The sequence below is a fragment of the Malaclemys terrapin genome, chromosome 17, assembly GCF_027887155.1.
Source record: "Malaclemys terrapin pileata isolate rMalTer1 chromosome 17, rMalTer1.hap1, whole genome shotgun sequence".
Classification (NCBI taxonomy): Eukaryota; Metazoa; Chordata; order Testudines; family Emydidae; genus Malaclemys; species Malaclemys terrapin.
This window is the reverse complement of record NC_071521.1, coordinates 5,292,994-5,308,815: the sequence shown is the minus strand read 5'-3', so window position 1 is coordinate 5,308,815 and position 15,822 is coordinate 5,292,994. Positions and strand designations below refer to the sequence as shown.

At 36.1% G+C, this 15,822-nt stretch overlaps 1 protein-coding gene across 6 annotated transcripts in view; it reads left to right on the top strand.

Moving 5' to 3' along the window:
- Positions 1–15,822, top strand: part of CNTRL (centriolin) — a 60,202-nt gene that overhangs the window by 9,661 nt on the left and 34,719 nt on the right. For 5 of the 6 annotated variants that reach the window (XM_054007565.1, XM_054007566.1, XM_054007568.1 and 2 more), the window contains exons 7-12: positions 700–893; positions 4,263–4,382; positions 5,389–5,617; positions 7,138–7,247; positions 7,770–7,964; positions 12,132–12,285. In XM_054007565.1, the coding sequence (XP_053863540.1) occupies positions 700–893; positions 4,263–4,382; positions 5,389–5,617; positions 7,138–7,247; positions 7,770–7,964; positions 12,132–12,285 (1,002 nt within the window). Of the gene's footprint in view, positions 1–699; positions 894–4,262; positions 4,383–5,388; positions 5,618–7,137; positions 7,248–7,769; positions 7,965–10,280; positions 10,539–12,131; positions 12,286–15,822 lie in introns of those variants that run through there. The other variant, XM_054007570.1, reaches the window with a different exon arrangement.

Genomic DNA, 15,822 nt, shown 5'->3' with positions numbered 1-15,822 from the left:
ACTTTAAATTATGTCACAGACGGAAAATCACAGCATAGTGGGCTTGATCCTTGGTAACGCCGTTCCTGTGCTTGGGACAGGGATTGGGTGGGCAAGACTGGTGTAACTTAAGCTTTGCTTCCCTTAAAAGTAAATAACAGCTGAAGTGCAGTGCACTCTAGCTACACCCCTGCAGTGCTCCTAACTTTGGAGGTTGTGAGAAGGCCAGTGTATAGCCCTTATACCAGCTCTTCACTGGCTAAAAGGATTCCCTGCATAAAGGATATTTTCAGGGTACCATTTCCACCCACACTGTGATCCTCTTACACTGCCAGAGTGGTATAAAGGAGCCTTAGTGTCCTGAGACTCATTCTCTGTATATGCACAGAAAGATAGCTGACCAAAAAAAGAAGCTAGAAAGCGTTTGAAATTTTGGTTTAATTGAAGATGCCTGTTTAAAAACAAAAGATTTCAAAGGTTGTAGATCAGACATAATTCTGACTTGCATCTAAAGAACAAGACTTACATGTAAAGTACAATATAAGTAAAACAAGAATTATTTCAGGAAGTTCTCTTAGGTATTAATTTCTGTAATAGATTAAGGCAATTAGCATATTTACACAATTTTTTTTAAAGTGGAGAAGCATCGTTGCTACCAAGTTTCAGATTGAAGAAGCAAGTGGAAAAATGTTTGAGTGTTTGGATTATTTTGTTTTTCAGAAGAAATAGAAAAATTAGAAAAAGATTTAGAAAAAACAATAAAAGAGATGGAGGACCTTAAAACTAAACAGTTCGAAGTGCTTGAACAACTTCAGCATCAAGATGAGGTGAACAGATCATTAAAACAAAAAACCCTGCAACAGAAACAAGTTTACAAAGAACTTGAGAGGGACCTGGACACCAAAAATGAATTGGTAAATTAATCATTTAGGTTAAAAATAAATACTGAAGAAATGTTTTTGAGAGTCATTTTGTTTCACTAACAATAAATGCAATATAATGTATGTTTAAATGCTTGGGGATTTATGTTTAAATTTGTATTTAGATGTCTCAGTGGATTGGAAGTGGAATATGAAGCTTTTCTGGTACAGGGCGATGCTTCAACTCCAGGCAGACTGGTAGTGACCAATCCACATTCAAGTCTCTGGTATTTTGTGTGTAGTGAGTTAATGTTCTTGGACCAGTTCTTAATGGGAAAGATCCACATTACCAAAGCCTCCACTGTCAGAACTGGTAATCTTGGGGTGGAGGCCAAAGATGGAATGGGGCATAGAGAATTAACTCACTGTAATTAATCTCACCCTACCTGGGTTAGGCAGAATGGTAAAGCTGCCAGGAGAAGTTTACACTTCCATTGCCTGTGCTGTATCTATATTGTGGATAAAGATGGGACTTTAGTCTCCAGGGTTGTTAAATCTGACACCTTTCACAAGCAGTACATTCATAAAGTCAGTCTGCTCAGATTGCTTAAGACTTACGTGAATGGTATTCTGTTAGACCGAGAATCTAGAGCAATTTACATATTTAGAGGTGGCTTACTAGGAGTTACTATAATGGTATCTCTGGGGGAAAATTGCCATCTAAATTTTACAGCACCTCCAGCTGGGAAAGAAGCAGGAATAATAACTGAAACTGATCCAATCTAGCACAAAATATTTGTGGCCTTCCTAGTCAAACAAGCCCTAGAAAAGCATTATACTGCAGAAGGCCAGCCGATGCAGCATAAATGCCCATAAACAAAACCTGTTAAATGGCCAATAGTTACAGATGCCTGCAAATGAAAACTTGATGCGTTACAACTTGAATGTGCCAAGTGTAGATCTTCCCTTGCTGACACAGAAGGGGGTTCTGCCTTTTCACCATTATCTATATCTCCATTTCCCAGAAAATCCTCCCTGGGATTGAAGATTTTGTGGCTTGGGTGTGGGCAAGCAGAGTAATGTATGCTGTATCCTTACCAACTTCACAAAGAATCAGAACAAAACTTAATACATCCTGAGGCTTTATTACACTTTTGTATGCATTCCTTCTGTGTTATAGAACCATTGGTAAGCACAGGATGGTTATGGTTTGAGGGTGTTGTCCATGGACAGCATAAGGCAGAAGTTTCTCTGGCAACATGATTATATTGGCATTGTAATGCTAGGAAGCTGGAGAAGAAACATGGCCTTTGCACAGACTGCTCTGGCCCCTGGCAGATCTCAGCTCTGTAGGTTTTGGGCACTGAACCTTCACTGACTTCAGTGGAAGCAATGGGTGCTCATCTCGTCTGAAAATTGGGCCCAAGGTATCTAATATTGGACACACAAATTACTCATTTTGGATGCCTGAGTCACTTTTGAAAATTTTAGCTCTAAATTTTCTAAAAATATTACCTCTGTAATTCTATCCAGCATCTGCAAGGATTCGTCCCATGTGCCCAAGTAAATTTGCTAAACAGCTTTAATTTATACACCCACATTTCAAAATGTACAGATTTTTCATTAATGAACCACATTATTTGCCCCTTCTGTAAGGGGCACATTATTTGCCCCTTTCCCCTCCTCACTTACATTCTTTGCCCCATTTTCTGCTCCTGTAAGTTTTTATCCTGTGTGCAAGTTGAGTGGCTCATTGAATACCAAGAAACACATGGACATTTGCTTAGTTGTCTTTTCATTTAGTTTGCCTGGAAATAGGCAGTATGTGATATACACATTTCTCCTGAATTAAGCCTTTCAAGTTATAAAATTATATGTTTCCTATCACTTTAGTATTTTTAAAAAGCTAATGTTTGTTTGCCTCTAGTCACTTTTTGTTTAAAATTTTGTGTATTAGTAAGAAGTTAAGTTACTCATGGCTGCTAAATTTCTAGTGTACTGATGATTCTTCATTGTTTAATTTTTAAATTGCTACTGTAGTGAAGAAAAATAATCCACACATACCTTGTGATAATAAAAGGTGTTTGTTTGCCACTGGGTTCTTATTCATTACTGTTATTGTAGGTCATGTCCATTGTTTGCTTATATTTTGCTCAGCATAACAGCAGCATATTTCTAAAATGTACGCTAGTTCTCAGTATAGTGAGATTTTAGCAGCATATATTTTACAACTTAACCCACTGTTATCCTTTGGGTGACAAACTTTGCTTGCTTCTTTCTTCCTTTAGCTGGTATCTTGGTTTGTCACAATTCCCTTTCCACTGAGCCTTTATTCCTCACTAAAGGTAGTCCCCATATACAGCTGGATTGCACAATGTATTTTTGCATAGGATATGCTTGCATGATGTCAATAGTGTCAAAACATCGTAACTAAAAAAAAGTTACAATGAGACTAGTCATTTGCTTAATCTGCTATAATTATTCTTCCTCAAATATTTTCTATTCCAAATGTGATTAAAGTTTTGCATGATACCAAATACTTAGATTTCTAAACCTTTCATTAAGCCTTTCCCTTATTCCAGTCTATTCTATATTTCTCTTCTTTTCCTCCATTAGTCCTACATTCTGCTGTCTATTGGAGCCTTGCTGCATGCTCTTCCTCAGGTATTCAGCATGAAAAGCTGACCAAAAAATAAATAAAAATCACATGATGGACCTTTGCTAAAAAATTAAGTAATAACATAGGGTTGATATACAGTGTAATACATTGAAGTTGACTTTAGCAGTACTGTAAATATCTTCATAACTAAGTCAGTTTAACTTTAGGAAACTATGGGTGGTGTATTTTTTGCTAAATGTATCACCATTTGATAGCACAATTTAAGTTCCTCTCAGTACAAGAACATAAAAAGAAAAATGTAAGAAGAGTGGTGTATTGTATTAGTAGCCTTATCATTGTTCATTAGTTAGCACTCTCTAAAACCTAAAGTAGTTTAACAAGATGCACCTGAAACAGAAAGTTTCTTATTCCGGCTTGTTAAAGCATTACTGACAGAAAATTGACATGGTTGATTGATTAGATGTTTGGCTAAGTTTTTTGAGACCTTCAGTACATTGAGTAGCTATATTTGGGTTGTCTTTTTTGTGAGGAATATGAAATGTAGATTCAAAGGACCCTCATGTGATCATTTGTGTTACAGCAGTTATTTGTTTTTTGTCTGTGTCTTGTTCACAGTAATTTAATTTTAAGGTAAATAAATGTTATGTCCTTTGTTACCAAACCTTCTCATAACTGTTTTCTTGTATAGAGGCTTTGCATCACTATACAGTTCATGCATACACTGATAAGTGCTAATATATGTAATAATTCAATATGGTAATTTGCTGGTGAAAGTGACTCATTGTGTTTCATACTGGCATTAGCTAAAGCAGAAGACAATGGAGTTAACCCGAGCATGCCAGAAGCAATACGAATTGGAGCAGGAACTGGCTTTTTATAAGATTGATGCCAAATTTGAGCCATTAAGTTATTTTCCACCAGAGGTAATTATTAAAAAAAAAAAAAAAAAAGATTTTTTTTTTTGTGTTTGTCCCCTCTGTTATTTTGCATTCTAAGGAAACTAAAAATGAGGCAGGGCATGTTATTTACTGTAATTTTAAATAGATTTTTCTTTTGTGCAAATTAAACTTTGTTTGAAATTGCAAGTTATATATTTTTCTCTGCATGTTTTCTCGAAAGGCTTAAAGTCAATATTTTGTAATGTTACTATTAAGTGGCATTTAATATTTAAATATTATCAATGTTAATAGCTATAAATTTGTTTTGGCCGAGTAAAACAAGTGAATAGATCATTCATTCTTACTGATAATTATGCAATGGATTTTTCCCACTTTGGGCCTGATTCTGTAGCCCTTACTCACTCTGGGTGAAAATCTGACCCTACTGAAGTCAATAGTAAAACTCCCATTGACCTCAATGGGTTCAGGATTTCTATTCACTATTTTACTTACAGGAATAACCACTCTTTGGATTGTAGAGTTTGGACCTTCTCCTTTAGAGTGGAAGGAGACATCACAACAGAAGTATAAAAAGATCAATGAATATTAAATACTCCTGGTGAACTACAAATGTATAGTTTTTGAAATATTCAAAAGGGTACAGTATGAATAAAGTTAAAGGATACCATCAATTAAAATCACACTTCTGCTTGAATTTACATTTTTAGTGTTATAGTAATTTAGATTATACTTGTAACTGTAAGAGATTAGCAGTAAACAATTCCTTCAGTCCATTTGACAGAAGTTTTTTATATGGTCAATTTCATCAAAGTGTCTGCAGGATTGTAGCCATAATCATTTTTTTCCATGTTGTTTGTGTGGGTCTGTCAATGAAGAACTCTTCATATATCTTGAAACTGTCTGGATTTCAAGTTGGTGGCCCTTTACATGTAGATTAAATTCAAGTTTAAATGTACAAAATCATGAATTACTTTTGAAGCCTCATAAAACATTTACTGTGTATAAAAATAATTTAATATATTTGTTTCAGAATGTTGAACTTGATGATGTACCTGGTGAAAGCCCTTACATTGGTAAAGCCAGGTACAAGAGAAATATGTATATCAGAAAAGGTTACATTGCTAATAAAGCTCAACAAATACAAGTTGGAAAAATTGAACTAGATGAAGAAGATCTACATAGGAACCAGCAGCTTAAGTTGAAACTTCATCAAACTCTAGATGTTCAGCTAGAAGATAAAGAAAAAAAGATTCAAACTGGTAATGTTTTAAATTTTCTCAAGCAAAAATATGAAACCAGTTCACTTTTTCTGATGTCAGTGGAACATTTTGATTTATGCTGAACTTCCCAACAAACTGCTCAAACTTTAGAATTAACATTATATCTACATTTAGCATTTGATTGTGTATTTTTAGCCAATGTAGCTAAATTTCAAAATTACCATCAAATGACAAACAAAAAATAAGGACTGCAATAAATTACTTTGAGAGTTTAGCATGAAGGGACTCAGTAATAAAATATTATTCTTTGATGTTTAACTTACAAAAATGTACTGTTAAGGACAAGATTCATATGCAGAATTCAAATGCACTAGAGAGCAGATTTCTCCCTCTCTTATCCCTCCACCTCAACTAAGTAATGTAAGGTAAGTAAAATTGAAATGGGAAAAAGGTTAATGCCTTTGTATTGCAGATAAAATGCTGGATTGTCTCCTTCTAGGGCCAACCCATTGGCTGGGAGGGGGTGTGGGCAGAGAAGCTACAACACTTAGTGAGTTTCACATTTGTGAGTTACCTGACAAATGTTCAATTGGAACAGTTTTGGGGGATCAGTAGAAGTCCTCCCAACCACATGGAACCTCCAGATTTGCAGGGACTACAAGGGTTTACATCTTTGCACTGTTGCTTTTCCTTTTACCGGTATCAGCATGGTTTCAGCAAGGGTGTTGCTGCCGTTGCCTGAGCCCCTCAAAGCTATGCAGTAACAGCTGTGGGGACTGCAGAGAAACAGACACTGCTTGATGTAATATTGGTTCCCAATGGTACAACTGGAATACCAGCCAGGAATGATGCCAAGTTAAACAGCCAGTCCCAAGTTCAACTTCCATCCTTATCCTGAAAACACATTGGAGCCAAATTTTCCCCACAGGGCACTCTTTGAGTAGTTTCTCTAGGATGAAAAGATAATGCCAGGAGTGGTTTTTTTTTTTTTTTTGTTTTGTTTTTAATCTTTCCCACTTCCATATCCACAAGGAGTTCTGCCTGAGTTGGCTGGGCCATCTGAGCTAGTTGTAGAGTTCATTGGGATAATCAAGTAAAGCAATATGTTGTATATTTATCAAGTATACTAGGGAGAAATCAAATTAAGAAAATTGTTACAATTAAGTATATGGCAAAAAGTAATTGTGAAAGATCTTATTTATGTGATGCTTTGAGATATAGCAACTTTGTTCATCAGGGTCTCATTTAGAGTATGTCTACAGAGCAGCTCAGAGAGGGCTTCCCAGTACAGTAGAGTGACATGCACTAGCTCTACTCGAGCTAGCACACTTAAAATAGCAGTGCGGCTGTGACAGCATGGGTGGTGGCTCGGTCTAGTCTCCCAAGTACATACCCATGGGGTCAGGCAGGATAGTACTCAGGCAGTACATTCATATCCTCAGGGGGACATAGTCTAGAGAGGATATGGAGGAAACAGATAATATATTTATCCATGTTTATACAGAAATCATTAAAGTGTGTTTTTATTTTTTTTTTTTAATTTTTTATTAATTTTGCAGCCGAAGGAAAATTAGCAGAACTACAAAATGAAATAGTAACTGCAGAGCAACACGTTTTAAAAGCAAAGGAGGAACTTAAACAACTGCAAGACACCGTGGCTCAGAAAAAAGTATGTAAAAGCGAACAACAATGTGAAGATAAAGAATAAAAATGTTTGAAGCAATGTAGACATAGAAAATGTAATAATATGCTTCTCCCAGTTTTGCCAAGAAGTCTGATTTAAGACGAGATTTTTTTTTTTCCTTTCTTTACTTTCCCTTGGAATTTTTAAAATACGCTTAAATGAAGCTTTTAAAATAAATATTCAGACACCAAGTCTCGGGGGGCTTCCTGGCTCATTGGGCCAAGGTTACACAATTGGGAGATTCTAAACCGTTTGTTGCCAAAGAGCTAACAACATATTCCTATTTTCATAGCTAATTTGTGAGAGAGAGTACTGTAAGCACTTGTCATCTGAGCAAAATAACCAGAAACAAGATGTCAGCAAGCTGGAGTTCCTAGTTTGCATTTTAATTTAGGTGACTGCAGACTATAACAACTCCATGTTTATCAACTATATCTTTCAAAAAGATTCTGAATCAGCTATATATTTCCAAGCTTAATTAGCTATTTTTCCATGTCTCAACTCCAGATTTCAGAAGCAGAAAAGGAAAGTCTTCAACAGCAACTGAGTGGCAAGATATTTCTCCTAAATCAGCTAAGAGAGGAAGCTTTGGAACTAGAAAAACAGATGGAAAAACAGAAGCGAGAAATAGGGAATAAGCAAAAGGAGATTGAAGACTTGCAGAGTTTTATAGATTCCGTGGATCCAAAAGATCCAAGATATGTAAGTAAAGTACTAAAAAGTAAATATGGAAATCTAGCTTTTCTATGTCAGGTTTTTGTATTAAGGTATACTTTTTGTTAGTTAAAATTCTCAATAAATATTTAACTAGAATCTCGTTACACCTAATTTTATAAAACATAATATGCTCTTCACACTATTTTAGCAATATTTTTAGCTTGTGAGCTACTTATAAGATAATTGCTTCCTTTAGTTGGTTGGTATTAAAGATGTGTAATGACCTCAGAATTTAAAATTGGCTTCCACCTTTATCAAATATATTTATGGAAGTAGGGTCCAGATTCTGAAAGGTATTTAGGCACCTAACTCTCATTGAAATTAATGGAAACTAGGCATCTTTTGAGGATCTAGGCCTAACTATTCAACTAAAAATTCAACCACATAAACATTAAAGTTATAAGTTGTAACTGTTTCCACCTGTGGAAATTTAAATATTCAAGACAAGTTGCTAAAAAGTCATAGAAGTTATGGCATTGTGTTCATTGTGTTCATTTTTACTATGTGCTACATCAGGGGTTCTCAAACTGGGAGTTGGGACTCCTCAGGGGGTCACGAGATTATTACATGGAGGGGTAATGAGCTGTCAGCCTCCACCCCAAACCCCTCTTTGCATCCAGCATTTATAATGGTGTTAAATTAAAAACACATTTTTATATATTTTTAAGGGGAGGGAGGTCACAGTTAGAGGTTTGCTATGTGAAAGGGATCACCAGTACAAAAGTTTGAGAATTACTGTGCTACATTGTATCTGTAGATCCTAAGGCGGCCCCAGATGTATTCAGGGAGACCCTTGAAGGCAATGAGGGTCCATGCAGGTGCAAGGGTCTACCTGCATGCATCTCTTTACAGGATCAGAGCCCAAGTGATTAAGCCACTGAACTAATCTATGTTAAATAGGAGGTAACTGTTGCAGCTCCATAGTTAAGGCCCAGACCCTGCAATGAGCTTTGCACATTAGCATGGTGGGGTCTGCCTTCGCAGAACACCTTGCAGGACTGGGTACCAAAGCTGGAACAAGGCTTCTGTTAAAAGCTTTAATTTTGACAAGAGTGAGGTTTGTCTGATTAGACTTATGGAGGACTATATTTCTCCCCCCCCCCCATATCCTCCCTTAAATGAAAGTGTTACCGCAACGGTCAGGTGTCATTAAGGGTTTTATGATGATGGGAGGGAGACAGACCAAAAAAAAAAAAAAAACAGTACAACTAACTATCTCACACTTGTATTAGATTATTGTTCTGAAATATTTGGAGAACTTTAGGCCTGAATATTTTTAAACTAAGAGCCTATTCCTTCATTAGGGTGGTCAGAAAAAAACAACCATTGACTTCTGTGAGCACTGGATCAGACCCTTACAGTCTATGGGACAGATTCTAGACCTGTCTATGGCTCCTTTAATGCTGTTCCAGAAAGGCAGAATCAGGACCTTTCCCCCATTTGCAGTGGTAGTACAACTGACAAATGTCCTTTGCTACAGTTGGCTGGAGAGAGAAACAAGATGAGTAGAAACAAAGTGTCCTGACTTTTTTTTCTCTCTGCCCTTATTTATGCCTGCTTCTGCTTTCCTACAGCAGTGCTGGTGGTGGCTGTGTAATAGGAATGTTGTGCAACAGAGAGGTAAAGGCACAATTGCCATTTCATTTCCTATACGCCTGCATGGACCATGTCTGTGCAAGATTAGTGTTCTTTAGCTTCTGTCCTTCAGCAAGGAGAGCATAGGGATCTGCATTGTTGTAGAAGAAATTTCAGTTCATGAATGCCTAGGATGCAAACACTGACATTCCAAGGAATTTATGTGGAAGGGCCTGTTTCTTTTATCTATACAAGCAGTATTTAAAAGTTTATCTTTAACATACTTGTGGTGTATAACTTCAGTGAATATTATGTACAGCAGGTTTAAATTAGACTACAGTGAGTTTTGTAAAATGTGTCCTAAAATCAAAGCTATTATAAAATAAAAGCTTTTCAGATGTGCATTCCATATCTATTGTCTATTTATATAAATACACACAAAAAGTATTCCCATGCCTGGCCTCTGCTTTCATCTGAGACCCAGACTACTTTTTATTTTATTTTTTTAAATAGATTTCAAATCTGCAGTTAAGAAAATAAAATAGGAGAATTGTAACAGTCTGTGTGTTTCAGGGAGGAAACTGCTTTCTCAAAAGGACAAGCCGAGCCTCTTGGGGAGTAGACTGACTGTTACTAACTCTGTAGTCGATTGGCTACATACACAGCTTCCTGTGTTGTGATTTAAAGCAAACAGGGCAGAATACAGCTTGCGGAGACAAGTAGAGATTGGAGAGCATGTCACTGCTCTACAGTCCTGTCAAAAGCTCTCAGCCTTTGCAGCTTCCCATGATTTCAAACCACATTCTTACCAGAGTGTAATCATCAAATAGAGAAGTTCGGAGGAAAGAGAAGACAGAAGAGAAACCATGTTTCATTTTAAGCTGCTGCTTTCCATCATTTAGATTTCAGTTAATCATTAAAATGGATTCTAAATTAGGGGTGGAGCTTTTTGCACATGACTTCAAAGGAAGAAAAGACAAAGCTGTAAGTGTTTTTAACAATCCTCTTGTGACATTCAACAGTTGTAGCAAAATAATCATTCAACAACAGCAGCAGCTGTGCTTAATCTTATTAATTAGAACTGTACTTCGGATGTTAGAAATTAAGTTAGACTGGATTTTTTTTAAATGGGTGACAATGTTTAGTTACAGTAATATGAATACTGAGAATTGTAATGTTTTTATTTGCATACTTCAAAAATATATTGAGTATGATGTATTCCTTACAGACTGTAATTTTGTTTAAAAGTAAAGCAGATATGAGTTAAATCTTATTGCTTTAATTATAAATTAAAATGACTTTCAGTAAAACAGCTTTCAAAAAATTATTCTGAAATGTTAGCAAAGTTTTAAGACTTTCATATAATAGCTAGATAAAAGTGAAATGTGTATGTTTGGGGCAGGGGCATAAGAGAAATTGTTTTTAATAATAAAACAAAAGCTATGTATTATTGGAGGCTTTTGACGTTGTATGAATTGTGTTTGTAAATGTTTCAATACCAGTGAACAGCGTAGCACTATTTTTATGGTCTTTTATTTGGTTTTGTTTGCCACTATGCTGCCAAGAAGTGTGGTTGAAGTCCGTGGAGACTGCAGGTGCTGAGTACTCCTCAGGATTTATCCCATGTTTGTAAATCAGACTGTCAGATATAAACTTACTGTTTGAACAGAGGCCAGTGTTGGAACAACTACACTAAAGTATCCTATTGTAACTCTGACTGCATTCAACTCTGCAAATCGTTTACACAGCTCAAGTTAGAGAGAGATTTCTGTCAGTGTTTTTAGTTGCTATTGGGCTACCACTGCTTAAGTGAACGTATCATGTAGATTTAGAAAAAATATTAAGAGCTCTCTGGAGCTTGAAAGCTTGTCTCTTTTAATTAACAGAATTTTGTCTAATAAAAGATTACCTCACCCACCTTATCTCTTAAAAAAAAAAAAAAAGTAGTTATTCAGGGGTGAAGCCAAAATCATTAGACTATGTGAAGCTTGGCTGGCTTGCTAGTTGTTTCTGCACTGTCATGTAGAATATCTTGGTTTATTAGCTAATTTCTTCCCAGGCCATGGACTGCTAGGGCTGTGGAGGTAGCTGCTCAGCCCTAGGGGAAATAGAGAATGAATGAATTCCTTGTGTTCCTCAATTACTAAAGAGTAGTGTTCATGGGTTTTGAAGAGGGTCTTGTTTGTAATTTCTTGGCTGAAAGGGGTAATGAAGTGGCGAGAGTTAGCTGGGAAAATGGCAGTTCTTGGAGCTGTAAGGGATACATATGACCTTCCTACTCTGGGCAGGAATGTGGTGTTTTGGGTGGTTTTTTTGTTTGTTTGTTTGTTTTTTAAAACACTGTTTGCTGTAGAGACTTCTTCATCTGTCTGAGATGAGTGTCCAAAGACTGTGACTTTTGGGGCAATAAACAGGAAATAATAAGCTACGGAAGATACAAATTGTTGGTGCAGCTCATTTCCAGTAATGGGACACTTCAGGAGCAATGAGCCAGATAACTTATTTAGTTTAACAATATATTTTTTAAATTCTTACTGATAAATATGCAAAATGTATCCATTTAACTGTAATCCACAGGCTCACATGACGGCTCAGAAAGCAAGTAAAGAACAGCAGCTTGAAATGATGAACAAACATTACAAACAGCTTGAAAGTCGCCTGGATGAGATGCTTTCTAGGATTGCTAGGGAAACTGAGGAAATTAAGGATCTGGAGCAACAGCTTACAGATGGTAAAGAGCACTGGTTTTGTTTGTTTGTTTGTTTTTTTAACTTTGTTTCCTTAGGAGCAGTAAATCTGTATTCGAACATAACTGAGATACAAGAGATATATAGGAAATAGGGTTGTCAAGCGATTAAAAAAATTAATCACACCGTTAAACAATAATAGAATACCATTTATTTAAATATTTGTGGATGTTTTATACATTTTCAAATCTATTGATTTCAATTACAACACAGAATACAAAGTGTACAGTGCTCACTTTATATTGACTTTTTTTATTACAAATATTTGCACTGTAAAAAAAAAAGTTATTTCATTCACCTAATATAAGTACTATAGTGCAATCTCTTTATCATGAAAGTGGAACTTACAAATGTAGAATTATGTACAAAAAATAACTGCATTCAAAAATAAAACAATGTAAAACTTTAGAGCCTACAAGTCCATTCGGTCCTACTTCAGCCAATCGCTCAGACAAACAAGTTTGGTTACATTTTCAGGAGATAATGCTGCCTGCTTCTTGTTTACAACATCATCTGAAAGTGAGAACAGGCATTCGCATGGCACTGTTGTAACTGGCGTCACAAGATATTTACGTGCTAGATGCGCTAAAGATTCCTGTGTCCCTTCATGCTTCAATCACCATTCCAGAGGACATGCATCCATGCTGATGACGGGTTCTGCTCGATAATGATCCAAAGCAAAGTGGACCGATGCATGTTCATTTTAATCTGAGTCAGATGCCACCAGCAGAAGGATGATTTTCTTTTTTGGTGGTTCAGGTTCAGTAGTTTCTGCATCGAAATGTTGCTCTTTTAAGACTTCTGAAAGCATGCTCCACACCTCGTCTCTCTCAGATTTTGGAAGGCACTTCAGATTCTTAAACCTTGGGTCAAGTGCTGTAGCTATTTTTAGAAATCTCACATTGGTACCTTCTTTGCGTTTTGTCAAATCTGCAGTGACAGTGTTCGTAAATCAAACGTGCTGGGTCATCATCCGAGACTGCTGTAACATGAAATATATGGCAGAATGCAGGTAAAATAGAACAGGAGACATACAATTCATAGATTCTAGGACTGGAAGGGACCTCGAGAGGTCATCGAGTCCAGTCCCCTGCCCGCATGGCAGGACCAAATACTGTCTAGACCATCCCTGATAGACATTTATCTAACCTACTCTTAAATATCTCCAGAGATGGAGATTCCACAACCTCCCTAGGCAATTTATTCCAGTGTTCAACCACCCTGACAGTTAGGAACTTTTTCCTAATGTCCAACCTAGACCTCCCTTGCTGCAGTTTAAACCCATTGCTTCTTGTTCTATCCTTAGAGGCTAAGGTGAACAAGTTTTCTCCCTCCTCCTTATGACACCCTTTTAAATTCTCCCGCAAGAAGTTCAGTCACGAATTTAAGTAACGCACTATTTTTTTAATGAACATCACCAGCATGGAAGCATGTCCTCCGGAATGGTGGCTGAAGCATGAAGGAACATATGAGTGTTTAGCATATCTGGCACGTAAATACCTTGCAATGCTAGCTACAAAAGTGCCATGCAAAATGCCTGTTCTCACTTTTAGGTGACATTGTAAAGAAGAAGCAGGCAGCAGTATCTCCCGTAAATGTAAACAAACTTGTTTGTCTTAGTGTTTGGCTGAACAAGAAGTAGGACTGAGTGGACTTGTAAGCTGTAAAGTTTTACATTGTTTTGTTTTTGAGTTCAGTTATGTAACAAACAAAAAAATCTACATTTGTAAATTATACTTTCACAATAGAGATTGCACTACAGTACTTGTATGAGGTGAATTGAAAAATACTATTTCTTTTGTTTATCGTTTTTACAGTGCAAATATTTGTAATAAAAACTAATATAAAGTGAGTACTGTACACTTTGTATTCTGTGTTGTAATAGAAATCAATATATTTGAAAATATAGAAAAACATGCAAAATATTTAATAAATTTCAATTGGTATTCTATTGTTTAACAGTGCAAAAAATTAAGTGATTAAAAAAATTAATTACATGAGTTAACTGCGATTAATGATAGCCCTACTATGAAAGAAAAAAAATGCAATAATTCTCAAATGTGTCCACCTTAGAGGAAAAGAGCTAGAAAATACAGGTCACCAAAACATTTATGTATTTCCCACCAAGACTTTCATTGGCAAAGGAATATTGTGTTGATAAGGAGATGTTGCATATACAATACGTAGATCTCAATGATCAGATCTTGATGGGGAGAGCCAGCAGCAACACTCTTCCCTGTTTCATGGAAAATTCAGATCTCTTGCTTAACAAGTTGAGTGTATTTCATCACTTGACAGCATCTTTTGCAGCTAGTAAAGGAGCATCATGGATATGCCATAAATTAGTGGCTTTCAGCCATAAGAATGAGGTGATGTCACATTCATATAAGGAGAAGAGAAATCTTGATAGTCCAAGTGGTATTATGAAGTCTTCTAGTTACTGTTACTACATGTTGATTGAAACTGTTGTCAGAGTCAGAACTTTTAGAAAACGATTACATGGTAGAAAAGCTATAGTCTCTGCTGGCTGTTAAGGGATCCTCTAATATCACCATCTGCATGGAAAGAATATCATTCATTGATTTGATCACTTCAGTTTTGAAAACAGATTTAAGAAATCCCATTCATTGGTATTATTATGGACAAGAGACTATAAATCACTGTTATGTGAAAGCAAATGCCTAGCTCAAAAATGAAATATTTTCAAATGCTTAATAAAACTTATAATCATCATTACTGTTTAAGTGAATTGAAAGGTGAAGTTGTATAGCCACGTAATGCTCAGTGAGCTAAGGTACTTGTGCTCTGAAGTTGTACAGGCATAATATCTTGAAGGCAACGTCCTTTGTCCCTGGAGACTATTGCATCCTAAACATCTCTCAGAATTCCTTGTTGGCCATTACTGAACTGCAGTAGTAATTAATTCAGGTGGGATGTTTTCTTCCCTAAAAGAAAAAGGGGAAATCTAGCTCTAATAAAAGGAAAAATAAGCGCTATGGTAGGGGTGCGGAATATTATATGAAATTGTGTTTACTTTTACTTATGTGTTGGTCAGTTAAAATGCAGCCTCAAATAACTGGGTGGGAGGTGTGGCTTTTAGACAGTGTGTGGTTTCAAGCTGCTAGAACAAAAAGAAACATATGCTAACATGATATTAATTTTGCAGAACGATTTAGATTCAGTGAATATAAAAATGACCTTTTCATTTTTGTCTTTATAAATTAAAATATTAATAAAATTAAATAGTTTAATCCTTGTTCCAGTAAACTAGAAAATGTACACTTAATATTTTAAGCTGTTGTTCCATATCAGGAAAATATTTAGTGGACAGAGTTGAAGGAGATCAAAGGGGGAACAATATAGAATATAAATGTGTCTTAAATGGCTCCATATTAACCTAGTATAATGTCACATCAGGACACATTTTAGAGAAGGCATTTTTTGAAACCCTAATTGTTGTTTCTCTAGAATTAGCTATTCCAAGTACATGAGAAGTTACTCTAAACTAGGTAACACACACA